Source organism: Elephantulus edwardii, unplaced genomic scaffold (assembly GCF_000299155.1).
Source record: "Elephantulus edwardii isolate Elephantulus edwardi_28Jun2011 unplaced genomic scaffold, EleEdw1.0 scaffold00067, whole genome shotgun sequence".
Lineage (NCBI taxonomy): Eukaryota > Metazoa > Chordata > Mammalia > Macroscelidea > Macroscelididae > Elephantulus > Elephantulus edwardii.
In genome coordinates this window covers 15906047-15918924 of record NW_006399817.1, presented here as the reverse complement: position 1 = coordinate 15918924, position 12878 = coordinate 15906047, and the positions used below count along the sequence as shown (strand labels likewise).

At 38.8% G+C, this 12878-nt stretch overlaps 1 protein-coding gene across 3 annotated transcripts in view; it reads right to left on the bottom strand.

Moving 5' to 3' along the window:
• AEBP2 (AE binding protein 2) overlaps positions 1-12878 on the bottom strand; it is a 106380-nt gene that overhangs the window by 21176 nt on the left and 72326 nt on the right. For all 3 annotated transcript variants that reach the window (XM_006888446.1, XM_006888447.1, XM_006888448.1), the window contains exon 6: positions 1083-1150. In XM_006888446.1, coding sequence (XP_006888508.1) covers positions 1083-1150 — 68 coding nt within the window. The remainder of the gene's footprint in view (positions 1-1082; positions 1151-12878) is intronic.

Below are 12878 nucleotides of genomic sequence, written 5' to 3'. Positions count from 1 at the left end.
TGCAACAATGAATGAATGGAAATCCAAAATCTCTGTAAATGTTCACTGAAATTAATAAAATAAAGAAAAAGAAAATAAAAGAACAACAACAGTGGCCCAATGGGGGGTGGAGGGGGGAGAGTGCAAGTTGGTAATAAGCAGGGAAATAATGATCATTCTGATGCAACAAAGGAAGTGTGAACATAAATTGCTAAGAACTTGAAGGAAGGCAATTCCTATTTAAAAAACTTAGTAAGGTAAGATTTGTATTAAAAGATCTTTCTCTGGGGTAAATTATTACATTTAATATTGAACAAAAGAAGTTACAGTTTACTTATTAAACATATTTTATAGAGTAGTGAATGTGCATAGGGAGTGTATGAGAGTGAGAGTATGCAAACACAAGTGTTCCTTATCAACAGAGGGTCAATAAAACAAGATGGAAAAAAAAAGTTAAATCCATTTATTTAATACACTAATGTGAACTATGAGCTTTCCAAATCTATTTAAGAACTTTTCTCTCAAAATTTTGTGGAAAAGTATTTAATGACAAAAAAAAATCTTAACCACGTATTATTTTTTTTAATAAAAAGTATGTATACAGAATCAGATCTTATACAAATTTCTATTCTTCTTGTGGCTTGAATCAACTGAATGAAAATTATACACTGCCTATATGAATTATTGCTCACTGATGTTAGAAGTGCTTCTTTAGGCAAAGAAGGTTGAAAGAAAGTTTTAATGGCAGTTAACGAATATTTTCTATAAATTATCTTCCATTATGCTTAAAATGCTTGTAAATTTAAAAAATTCAAAGGTCTGACTATGGCTGCTTTTAACAAAGGGCCATTAATAATACTAAGAATGTCATGCTAACTGTTAAAAATTACTGCAATGAGACTTATCAATGACAAAAGATAAATGTTATGGAACTCATGCTTTAACTTAAGAACTCAAAAAGCTTTTAATTAGATTTATCTTCTAATCGTTATGATCTCAAAATGTTCTATCATTTCAGTAAGAATTTTTGAGTTCTGTAACTTGGTAAGGTTTTACTGAAAAAGAGACTAGTGTATTAAATACTTATTATTTCAAATACTTACATGTCTTCAGGCATCCAATGAAGTAAAAGCTTTATCTTTCCAGAATCTTCTTTTCTCTTTGCAATTACCTAGTAATGTGATGAAAAGGGGAGAAAAATCATAAAAATTATTTCCAAATCATTTGAAAAAGCCCTTTTGACAATAATTTATAATTATTCATCTGCTAACCAGATATTCAACACCACAGGATCTCCCCTGTTTTGGAGCACTCCAACTTCTGTCTCCCATACAAGACTAAAGTTCCCTGAAGGCATGAGGACTATATATATTGCACTTCTGCACCATACTTGAGCATACGATTTATTGATCAATTCAAATTTTAAGAAATCTACCATAAGAAAATAAACCTGCATTCTAGAAAACCTTTAAAGTTAAAAAAACTCTCAAGAACAAAAACTTTAGAGCACTTCTAGTGCTCACAAAAGCAAGCCAACATCCAATCTAGTAACTTATTCTCTGTAATGCAGATTGTTTATCCAAACAATTTTCTGCAATTTTCTGAACCCCTCTTAAGTCTCAAAAGTTCTTTTCCACTAAGTAATAAAACTAAGGCAAAAATTCATTATCACTTCCCAGAATAAAATACTTCGAAGGTTCAACTGAGCACATAGTTTTGTTCATAGTATACTAAGAACTAACATTCTTAGTATAATACAAAAGGCCATCTCACAGAGATGGGGGGGAAAAGAAAAAAACTTAAATGGTATCAGAAGGGATTCTGAAATAAGCACCAAACATCAAGAAGCCAAAACAAAAGGAAGAAATGGAAAGGTAAAAAATGTTGAAGATTTCAAAGGGCAGCTTGAGAAAACAAAAGTATTACATGAAAAAAAAAAAAAAAACCCGTAAAGATAGAGAAATGATAAAGGGAAGGTAAGAACGGAAGAAAAAATTCAAACCTCAAGCTGTGTGCTACAGGAAATACTGTGAATCATCCTTATGTATCAAAAATAGATTAAATGAGTAATACACATAAAGGCACTATTGTGGGACCCCCCCCCAAAATAGATGACACAGAACTACTTCACGAAGTAGTATATGAACAAGAGCCAATGGCAATCAAGGAAGTAATCTTTTTTTGTTGTACTGAAGGCACTAGGAAAAAAAGAATGACCTAGGAATTGATGGAATACTAATTGACATGTTTCACAAAAACATGGCTGTGCCAAGATATCTGGCCAACTGGAAGAGACCCTTCTCAGTCCAAAAAACGGATCCAACAAAATGCGGAAATTACTAAACAAGATCATTAAAATCACATGCGAGTAAAATCTTGCAGAAGATTATTTAAAAATGTCTAGAACAGTTTATCAACAAAGAAGTGCCAAAAACTCAAACTGGGTTTAGAAGAGGCTGTGACACCAGGGTATCAATGCTGATGTCAGATAGATCTTGGCTGAAAGCAGAGAATACCAGAAGGATATCTATGTGTTTTACTGATCCTGCAAAGCATCTGACTGTGTGGATCATAACAATTATGGCTAACACTGAGAAGAATGGGAATTCCAGAATACTTAACTGAGCTCATGCAAAACCTATGCCTAAACCAAGAGGCTGCTGTTTTAACAGAAAAAGGGACTACAGCATGGTTCAAAATCAAGAGAAGTATATGCCAGGGCTTTATTTATCAATTCAAACTGTATGCTGAAATCATCCAACTGGATTTTATGAAGAATGTGGCATCAGGATCAGAGAAGACTCAACAACCACCGGTGTTCTGCAAATGACACACACAACCTTGTTTGCTTAAAGTGAAGAAGAAGCAGCTCTTCCATCAGAAGATCAAACTACAGTTTTCAACATGGATTACTCTCAACATCAAGAAAACGAAAATATTTACCACTGAGTCAACAGTCAACATTAAGCTAGATGAAGCAAAGATTGAAATTGTCATGAGGTTTTGTGTTATCTGGATCCACAATCAAGGCCCTTATTACCAGTAGTGAACAAATCAATACCTGTGACAAAATGTGCTGTCAGAGACCGATCCAACATGCTGAAGAACAGGACGTCAGCTTAAAGACTAAAGCATGTGCCTAATTCAAGCCATGGTCTTTCTGATACTTGCTATACATCTGATCAGTCCTCGGAGAGGGATGTCATGCTTGGAAGGGAGGTGGGGTAGTGCCAGAGAGGAAGACCCTAGATTAGATGGACTGATTCCATCACTGGGATAAAGGGGATAGGTGTGTCAGAGACAATAAGGTTGGCAAGAGACAGAGAAATGTTTAGGGCTGTTGTACACAGGGTCGCTATGAGTCACAAGCGACTCAACGCCACATAACAACATACATCTAAACACTGGACAATGAAAAAGGATGACAGAAGAACCAATGCCTTTGAGTTGTGGTGCTGGAGAAAAATAGTGCAAACCCATGGATTGCCAAAAGAATAAGCAAATCTGTCTTGGATAAAGTACCACTACAGTGCTCCTTGAAAGCAAGGATAGTGAAACTTTATCTCACATACTTTGAGCATGTTATTAGGAGAAGCTAGTCATTGAAGGGAGACGGACATTTTGTTTAGAAAGCTGGAGGGTCAACATAAGATATAAAGACTTTCAACAAGATGGACTAACAGTAACAGAAGCAATGGGATCAAGTATATCAGAGATGGTATGACCCAAGATAGGGCAAAGTTCAGTTTTGCTATTCATAGGGGTCACTACCAACTCTGACATTTAACAGTGTGGATACATGTATCTTTATAATCTGGTCTCTCTAGCCTTATTATTTTATCTCTTCTAGTGACACATATATGATGAAAGTTTTCTACACTACAAAACATGTAAAAGACACGTTCTCATTTGACTACCAACTCAAGACATCAAACACCATCCTTCTTTCTATGTTCTGAAGAAAAAATGGATACAAAATATCCACAGCACACAGCAGTGAGGCAAAAGAAATACCATCCTATTACTAAAATATTGTCATCTGAAAGACTTAAAGGAAAACTGTGAAAAGGAAATACTGTAAATAGGGTCTTAAAAGTTTGTTCAGTGGTCATCTCAGATGTAACTATTTTTTTTTTTCTCCCTGTCTGGAACAAAGAAAAAAAAATTAAAGATGTAAGAAACTATTATTAACTCAAAAAACTGATGAACCACACAAATCTGATCCCCACTATCCTGAGATCAGAAACACCTGATGATACCACTCGTGATCACTCCAATAAAAGGGTAACAATATAGGGATACAGGGTCCCAAAGAGAATGGACGAAAAAGTGCAAATGAGCCCCCCACCTCGTTTTTTGCTTTGTTTTCCTTTTTTCTGAGTGGTGTTTTTGCAGGGATAAGATGACATCTAATTATAGTTTAGTCTGTATCTTCCTAGCACCCAGAGATCAAATGCACCTTTTCATGTGTATGCTGGTTACTTACCTGTCCTCTTTGGTGAAGTCTTTGCCCAGTTCAGTTGTCATTTTTTTTTTCATCAGAAGTCTAAGGTTCCTACTTTGTTGTTCTTCAATATTACTATGGCTACTGGGACTTCCTTCCTTTTCACATAAACTTGATTAGTATTTCATTTTAGTAAATATATATACACATACACGTATGTTGATATCTAGCTTAGGATTGTACTCATCTACAGATTGCTTTGGATTATTCTTCTTAGAATATTTATTGTTGTTAGGTGCCGTCAAGTTGAGTACGACTTATAGCAATCCTATGAACAAGAGAACGGAATGCTGTCCTATCCTGTGCTGTCTTCACACTTTCTGACACCCCAGAGCCCAGTAGGCAGTCACTGTATCAATCCACCCGATCAAGTGTCTTCCTCTCCTTCGCTAACCCTGTGCCCTTCCAAGCATCATGTCCTTTCTCCAAGAAACAGATCCTCCTAGCAACATGCCCAAAGTATGCAAGGCTAAGCCATATCATCATTGCCTCCAAAGAGCACTCTGACTGCACCCTCTCCAAGGCATACTTTTTGTTCTTTTGACAGTTCAGTGCTCTTCTCCAACACCCAAGCTCAAAGGTGTTAATTCTTTTTCTGTCATCCTTATTCATTATCCAGCTCTCAGTTGTATACCAAGTGATAAGAGACCATAGCCTGAATCAGACACACCTTAATCCTCAAACTGACATCACTGCTTCTCAATAATTTGGAGAGGTCTCTGATTGCAGACGTTCCCAGGGCAATACATCTCCTGAATTCCTGAGTGCTGGTGTCAACGGTGTTAATTGTGGATCCAAGTAAGATGAAGTTGTTGATAGTTTCATCAGTTTGGTGTTGTTTTAGAATGCACTATCAATTCCTCTTCCTCGACCACCAATCCTAAACACAGTTTTAGTATTCCTATTATGTAACCACCCCAAAAGCTGGGTGCTTACTCTATAGTAGCATTATGCTACACTGTCATTACTTTATGTGTATTTCACCAATATGAAAGATTATAAATCCAGAGTCTACTACAGGTATATACCAGAAATACTTTCAATAAAGAATGGAAACTATAATGGACTATACAGTTATCCATCATTCTGCCATACTGTAGTGGCTTTCATGTTATTATAATATTTGAAGCTATGCAGTAAGTATTTCACCCCTATGGTGGACAGGTGTCCAAGGACAGACTAAGGAGCAGGACTAGTCACACATTTCTGAACTAATGGCCCTTGAAATAGTGCTAGAAGATAAGCCCTGAAGACTAAAGACACTCAAAATATGACTGAGAAAGAACTGCCTCCTCACAATAGGATATACTTCAATGGCACATATGGAGGAAAGTTGCTCACATTTGCTGACATGGCAAACTCAAATAATGAAAAACAGTTGCAAGCATCCATTAATGACTGGAATGCAGAATTTACAAAGTATGAATAAAGGAAAAAAACTGAAGTTGTTAAAAGTGAAAAGGAAAACCTAAGACTCCATTCTAGCCATTAGCAAGCGACGGTTTGGTATTGGCCATTCTGAATCAATCATATATGATCTACTATGCCAGAAGTGACAAATCAAAAAGAATGTCAGATTCACGGTAAAAAAAAAAATTGAGCTACAATGGGTCAGTGATATCCTAATGTCCACATAAATACAAGAAAGACCTGTTAATACAACTATTATTCAAATATATAGATGAAACTTTAAAGTCAAATATGAGAAACAGGATTTTTTAGAAATGTTTGCAGTCTGAAATTGAATACGTAATCGAGATGCACTAATAACTAGTGACTAGAACGCTAAACTGGAAACAGAAGAAGGACTAGTAGTCAGAAAATATGTTCTTGAAGGCAGAAATGAGGCTGAAATAGCATGACAGAATTTTAAATGATCAAAAATTATTCCTTCAAAATCAATTTTTTAGAAACTGTAAGTGATATACATACCTCACCAGACAGAACACATAGACATCAAACTATTACTGTGAACACACAATGAAAAAGCTCAATATATGCAATCAGAATAAGCCCAGCGGCCAAATCTGAAACAGACTGCTCATAAAAAATTTCAAATTGAACTCAAGAAGTAAAACAAGCCCACCAAAGCCAAATTTGGACCGTTAGTTATCTCACCTAAGTTTTAAAACCATGCCAAGAAGAGACAGAATGTGGGCAGACGCGAAATTGCCCCCCTCATCTCCAGGTCTGCTTCACCATCTTTAACAGGTGAAGCCTCCACAGGAGTAGAACAGTGGTAGCCGGTACTTTGTAGAACCTTGCTTCATCCCTCTGCTACATTCCAGAAGCCAGCTTTCCACCCCACCATCATATTAACTGGCATAATCTTGAAAAGGTGATGATGTTACCCTCAGTTTCTGCCCTATGCCGATCCAGGGAAGCATCATTCTAGGATGGCAGCTGGCACCGTGCAGAATCCAGACAAGACATCACTCTCCCCGGTGATATCCTGTTTTGCCAGGCGTGTGCCTTAAACAGAAGACCTCATTAACAAGCAACCATAGGAATACAGTGTTGGAGCAGAACAGAGACCAGGTCCTTCCTGCAAAAAGTGAGAGTGGTAAAGAGAGTCAGGAAACCTAGCTGCAGCACTCCACAGAGCAAGGAAGGCAACAGGATTCAGAAGAGAGGGCTGTGATAAAAACAAATACACACACACACAAAAAACAAACAACCTCCAAAAAAACCAACCCAAGCCTTCCATTCTACTGATTTTAACTGTAAGACCAAGGAAATAGAAACAGAAGCAACAACCCCACCATCCCTAGATCCAGTAAACTTTGCTAAAGTACCAGAGGAAAGACCAAAGGGAGGGTGACTTGGCCTCCCACTCTATATTAGTGTTTAGCTTCCCAAATTAAGTAAGTCTTTCCATGAGCCCAGTGACCAAACAGAAATTTAGACAGGGTGAGCTACTCCTCTCCTTCTACTGGAACAGTGAGCCTTCCAGTCAAGGTCAACAGATAAAGGACCTGTTAGAGCACAAGGCGGGGGTGGGACACACACACACACGGGACTCTCTCACAGTAATGACATGGAAGAAATAGATTACATCAGTCTATGTTGTTGTTGTTGTTGTTGTTATGCGCCTTCGAGTCTCTTGTGACTCATAGCGACCCTAAGTACAACAGCCCTAAACCCTGCTCTATCCTGTGCTAATCGTACTGCCTCTGACACACCCATCCCAGTTACCCCAGTCACTTAATCAATCCACCTCATAGAGGGTCTTCCCCTCCTGCGCCATCCCTCCACCCTCCCAAACATGATGTCCCTCTCTAAGGACCTGTCTGTCCCTACTTAGAACATGTCCAAAGTATGTCAGACTAAGCCTCAGAATCCTTGCCTCCAAGGAGTCACCCGGTTTCAGCCTTTCATTCACCCTTTCAGGATGAATTTGTTTGTTTTCTTGGCAGTCCATGGTACATTCAATACTCTTCTCCAGAACCACAGCTCAAAGGCATCAATTCTCCTTCTATCCTCCCTGGTCTCTGTCCAATTCTCTGATGCATAACAAGTGATTGCAAAGACAATGGCCTGTATCACGTGCACCTTAGTCTCCAAGTGACACCACTGCACTTCAGTACTTTGAAGAGGTCCCTAACAGCAGACTTTCCCATCGAAATACGTTCTTTGATTTCCTGGCCACTGGTGCCAAGAGTGTTGACCGCAGAGCCAAGCAGACTAAAGTTGTTAACAATCTCAATCTCTTCACCATCCATCCTGATGCTGCCGATTGGTCCAGTGGTGAGAATCTCTGTCATCCTGACATGGAGCCTCAATCCATACAGAAGGCTGCAGTCCTTGACCCTCTGCAGCACGCATTTCAGGTCCTCCCCAGTTTCAGCAAGCAGGGTTGTCTCATCTGCATAACACAGATTGTTAATAGATCTTCCACCAATCCTGATGCCACACTTCTGCTCATAGAACACAGCCTCTCGGATAATCGGTTCTGCATATAAGTTGAAAAGGTATGGAGATAGGACACATCCCTGGCATACACCCTTCCCAATTTTGAACCATGCAATGTTTCCCTGCTCTGTTCTGACTACTGCCTCTTGGTCCAAGTATAGGTTTTGCATCAGCACGACCAAGTGTTCTGGGATTCCCATTCTTCTCAGAGTCAGCCACAGTTTGTTATGATCCACACAGTCAAACGTGTTTGCATAATTAATGAAACACAGATAGACATTCTTCTGGTATTCCCTGCTTTTAACTAAGATCCATCTAACATCAGCTACAATATCCCTAGTACCACGACCCATTCTAAACCCAGGCTGCACTTCTGGCAGTTCTCTGCTGATGTGCTGTTCCAGTCGTTTTTGAATAATCTTCAGTAGAATATTTATGCGTATGAAATCAATGATATTGTCCTATAGTTTCCACACTCTATTGGGCCACCCTTCTTTGGAATGGGAACAAACACAGATCTCTTCCAGTCATTTGGCCAAGTGCTTACAAATATTTTTGGAAGTTATATCATAAGAACCATTATCAATATTTCCTATAAAAGTTACTTGATAAGTAGAAAAATTGATCTTCTATTCACTTCTATTCAACATGTACTATCTCATCCAAACCATCCCAGTCATGTTATTTCAAGGAACTTACTATCCTAACCCCTTGCCCTGGTATGGTGTTCAATGTAGACCTCTTCACCCTATGGGAAGATGCTTCTTCCCACCATCATCAGGAGGTTTCTCAGATTAGTGGTTTTTCTTAGTTTAGTTCCTTCTGTATAATTTCACATTGTTGTTGTTGTTAGTTGCTGTCAAGTTGAGTACAACTCATAGCAACCTTCTGAACAAAAGAGCTGAACCCTGGTCTTTCCTGCGCTATCCTATCCTCACATTTCCTTACACCCAAGAGCCCACTGCAGCAGTCACCATGTCAATCCACCTGGTTGAGGGTCTTCCTCTACTTCGCAGACCCTCTACCTTTCCCAGCATCATGTCCCTTTCCAAGAAATAGCCCTTCCTAGCAACATGCCCAACCTATGTGAGGTGAAGCCTTAGATTTGTTTATTTTCTTTGGCCATCCAATAGATGTCAGTGCTCCTCTCTAACACCATAGCTCAAAGGCATCAATTTTTTTTTCTGTTATCCTTATTCACTGTCCAGCTCTCAGAATGCAGAGCAATTAACTGTAAAGACTATGGTCTGGATCAGGTGTACCTTGGTCTTCAAATTGACAACATTACTTCTCAATAATCTGGAGATGTCCCAGTGCAATGAGTCTCCTTATTTCCTGACTGTTGGTACTAAGGGTATTAATGATGGATCCAAGCAAGAAGCTGCAGTTTCAATCTCCTTTCCATCCATCATGATGCTGCCTATCAGTCCAGTGGTAAGAATCTTTGTTTTCTTGATATTGAGAGGTAATCTATAACAAAGGCTGTATTCCTTGATCTTCTGCAACAAGTGCTTCAAGCCCCCAGCTGGATTCTGGAGGTGTTTTTTAATTACTTGAAAGATGGGTACAAACTGTTCAGGCACTTTTTTTGTTATATTTTTGGTATTAATTGTATTTGGGGAGAACATTGTTCTAAGTGGTACAGCACTTGTTGAGTCTGCTGTACTGAGGTAACTTAGGGTTGCTCTGATAATGAAATCTGTGCTTTTGGTAGGTCAAATGTCTCAAGGGTTACCCATGGTGAACAGGTTTCAGTGGAGCTCCCTGATTAAGACAGATTAGGAAGCAGCATGGGCCATCTACTATTTAGGTAATAGGGCTTTGAAAACCCTATGAACACTAAACAAAAAAGATAGTTATAGTAGTGTAATAGTAGGAGCCCAGATTGGAAGTCAGTTGAAATGAGGAAATTTTACTTAGGGCTAATTAATTATTGTTGTTGTTATGTGCCATCAAGTCATTTGCGACTCATAGACCCTATGTACAAGAGCCCTAAATGCCGTTCTATCCTGTACCAACCTCACTGTCCCAAACACATTCATTCTCACCACTCCACTCACAGAATCGATCCATCTCATCGAGGGTCTTCCTCTCCTGCGCCATCCCTCCACTCTCCCAAACATGATGTCCCTCCTTGCAACATGCACTAAGTATATCAGATGAAGCTTCAGAATCCTTGACTCCAAGGAACATTCTGGCTTCACCCTCTCCAGGACAAACCTATTTGTTCTCCTAGCAGTCCATGATATATTCAACACTCTTCTCCAGCATCACAACTCAAAGGCATCAATTCTCTATCATCCCTATTCACTGTCCAACTCTCTGATGCATAGCACGTAATAGCAAAGACTACAGCTTGACGTCACTGCACTTCAGTACTCTTGAGAGGTTCCTCACAGCTGACTTTCCCAATGCAATTTGTCTCCTGATTTCCTGGCTGCTATTACCAAGAGTGTTGACAGTGGAGCCAAGTAAATTAAAACTGTTAACTATCTCAATCTCGTCAGCATCCATACTGATGGTGCCAATTGGCCAGTGGTGAGAATCTCTGTTTTCTTGATATTGAGCTTCAATCCATATTGAAGACAGAAGTCCTTGACCTTCTGCAGCAAGCGCTTCAGGTCCTCCTTAGTTTCAGCGAGCAGGGTTGTGTCATCTGCATAACGCAGGTTGTTGATGATTCTTCCACCAATCCTGATGCCACATTCCTCCTCGTACAGCCCAGCGTCTTGGATGATCTCTTCTGCATACAAAGTGAAAAGGTATGAAGACAAAATACATGCCTGGCAGACCCCTTTCTTGATTTTGAACCATCCAGTGTTTCCCTGCTCTGTTCTGACGACTGCCTCTTGGTCCAAGTATAGGTTTCGCATTAGCACAATCAAATGTTCTGGGATTCCCATTTTTCTCAGAGTCAGCCATAGCTTACTGTGATCCACAGTCAAAAGCCTTTGCATAGTCAATGAAGCACAGATAGACATTCTTCTGGTATTTTCTGCTTTCTGCCAAGATCCATTATTATTATTTACCTTTTGAATTCATGCCATATGTAACTATACAAATGTAATATATATCATGCTCTTAAATTCACTGCCAATGGATTTACTTCAGACTCCTAGAGATGCTCTACTGAGTTTCCAAATATAAATTTTCACAGGAGTCTGTCCATCTTTCTCCTCAGAGGAACTATCAGATTCAAACTTAAAACTTTTCAATTAGTAACACAACACTTAACGTTATGAGCTCTCAAATGTTTTTGTAAAGCTAGAAAACTTATTTTCATAGATTCTTTTTCTTCTCTATAGTTTGTGCTCATTTACTTTCATTTCATTCCTCAAAAGCATATGAAAGTTGGTGTTTTATTGCCTTAACTGAAATTTTATCATCATGACTGTTTATTATAAGCAGATACTCGCCCATTACTGGGCCCTATTTCAGATCACATCTATTTTTCTTGAAATTATTTTACTGGTGACCCTAAACAATATTTTTTAATTCTTTTCTCCTTCCTATTCTCAGTTCCAAAATAATCTCTAACACTTTAAAATACTGTCAGTATGATAAAAACTCCTACACTTTTAATACTCTCCATATGCTCAAAACCCCCTACCTCTTCTTTGAATTCCAAATTCTTACACCTGCATGACTGGAGCTCTAATTGCCACATGGTGGGGAGCTGTGAAGTCAACCCAAAGGTGGTTTGAATCTACCAGCTGCTCCACAAGATGGATAGATGAGCAATCTCCTCCTGTGTAATGTATTGCCTCTGAAGAAGCCTCCCTGAGGATCAGTCATGAGTTGGTTCTGATTTGGTAGTGCATAACAACGACCAACCCAACAAGAAGCAGTCATTCCCCGAACAGAACAAGGGAACAAGGTATGGTTTAAAATCTATACTTATTCTATCCATATGTTCAGCAAATCATTGGAGAAACGTCTATATTAAGAAGAATGTAGCATGAGCACTGAAGACTTATCCAGAACCTGCACGAAGCAGGTGACACAATTTTACCTGCTGAAAGTGAAGAGGACTTAAACTACCTGTAGCATTAGATCAGAGACTACAATATTCAATACAGACTAGATCTCAACATCAATAAAGCAAAAGTCCACCAAAAGACAAACATCATGAGAGATGGGGGAAAAAGACTAAAGTTCAACTATATCTCATTTTCTTTGATCTAGTCAACATCCATAGTAACAGTACTCAAGAAATCAAGAAAAACGCATAGCACTGGGAAAAATCTGTTGTTGTGGACCTCTCCAAAGTGCTAAAAATCAAGAATGTCAACAAAGGTGTGCTTGATTCAAATCAATGAAAAAAGATGACAGAAGAATTGATGCATTTGAACTACAGTTGTAGTGAAGAGTACTGAATATCCCATAACTGTCAAAAGAATGAACAAGGCTATCTTGGAGGAAATACAATCACTGTGCTACTTAGAAGCAAGGGCAGTGAAACTTTGTCTCACTTACTCTGGAC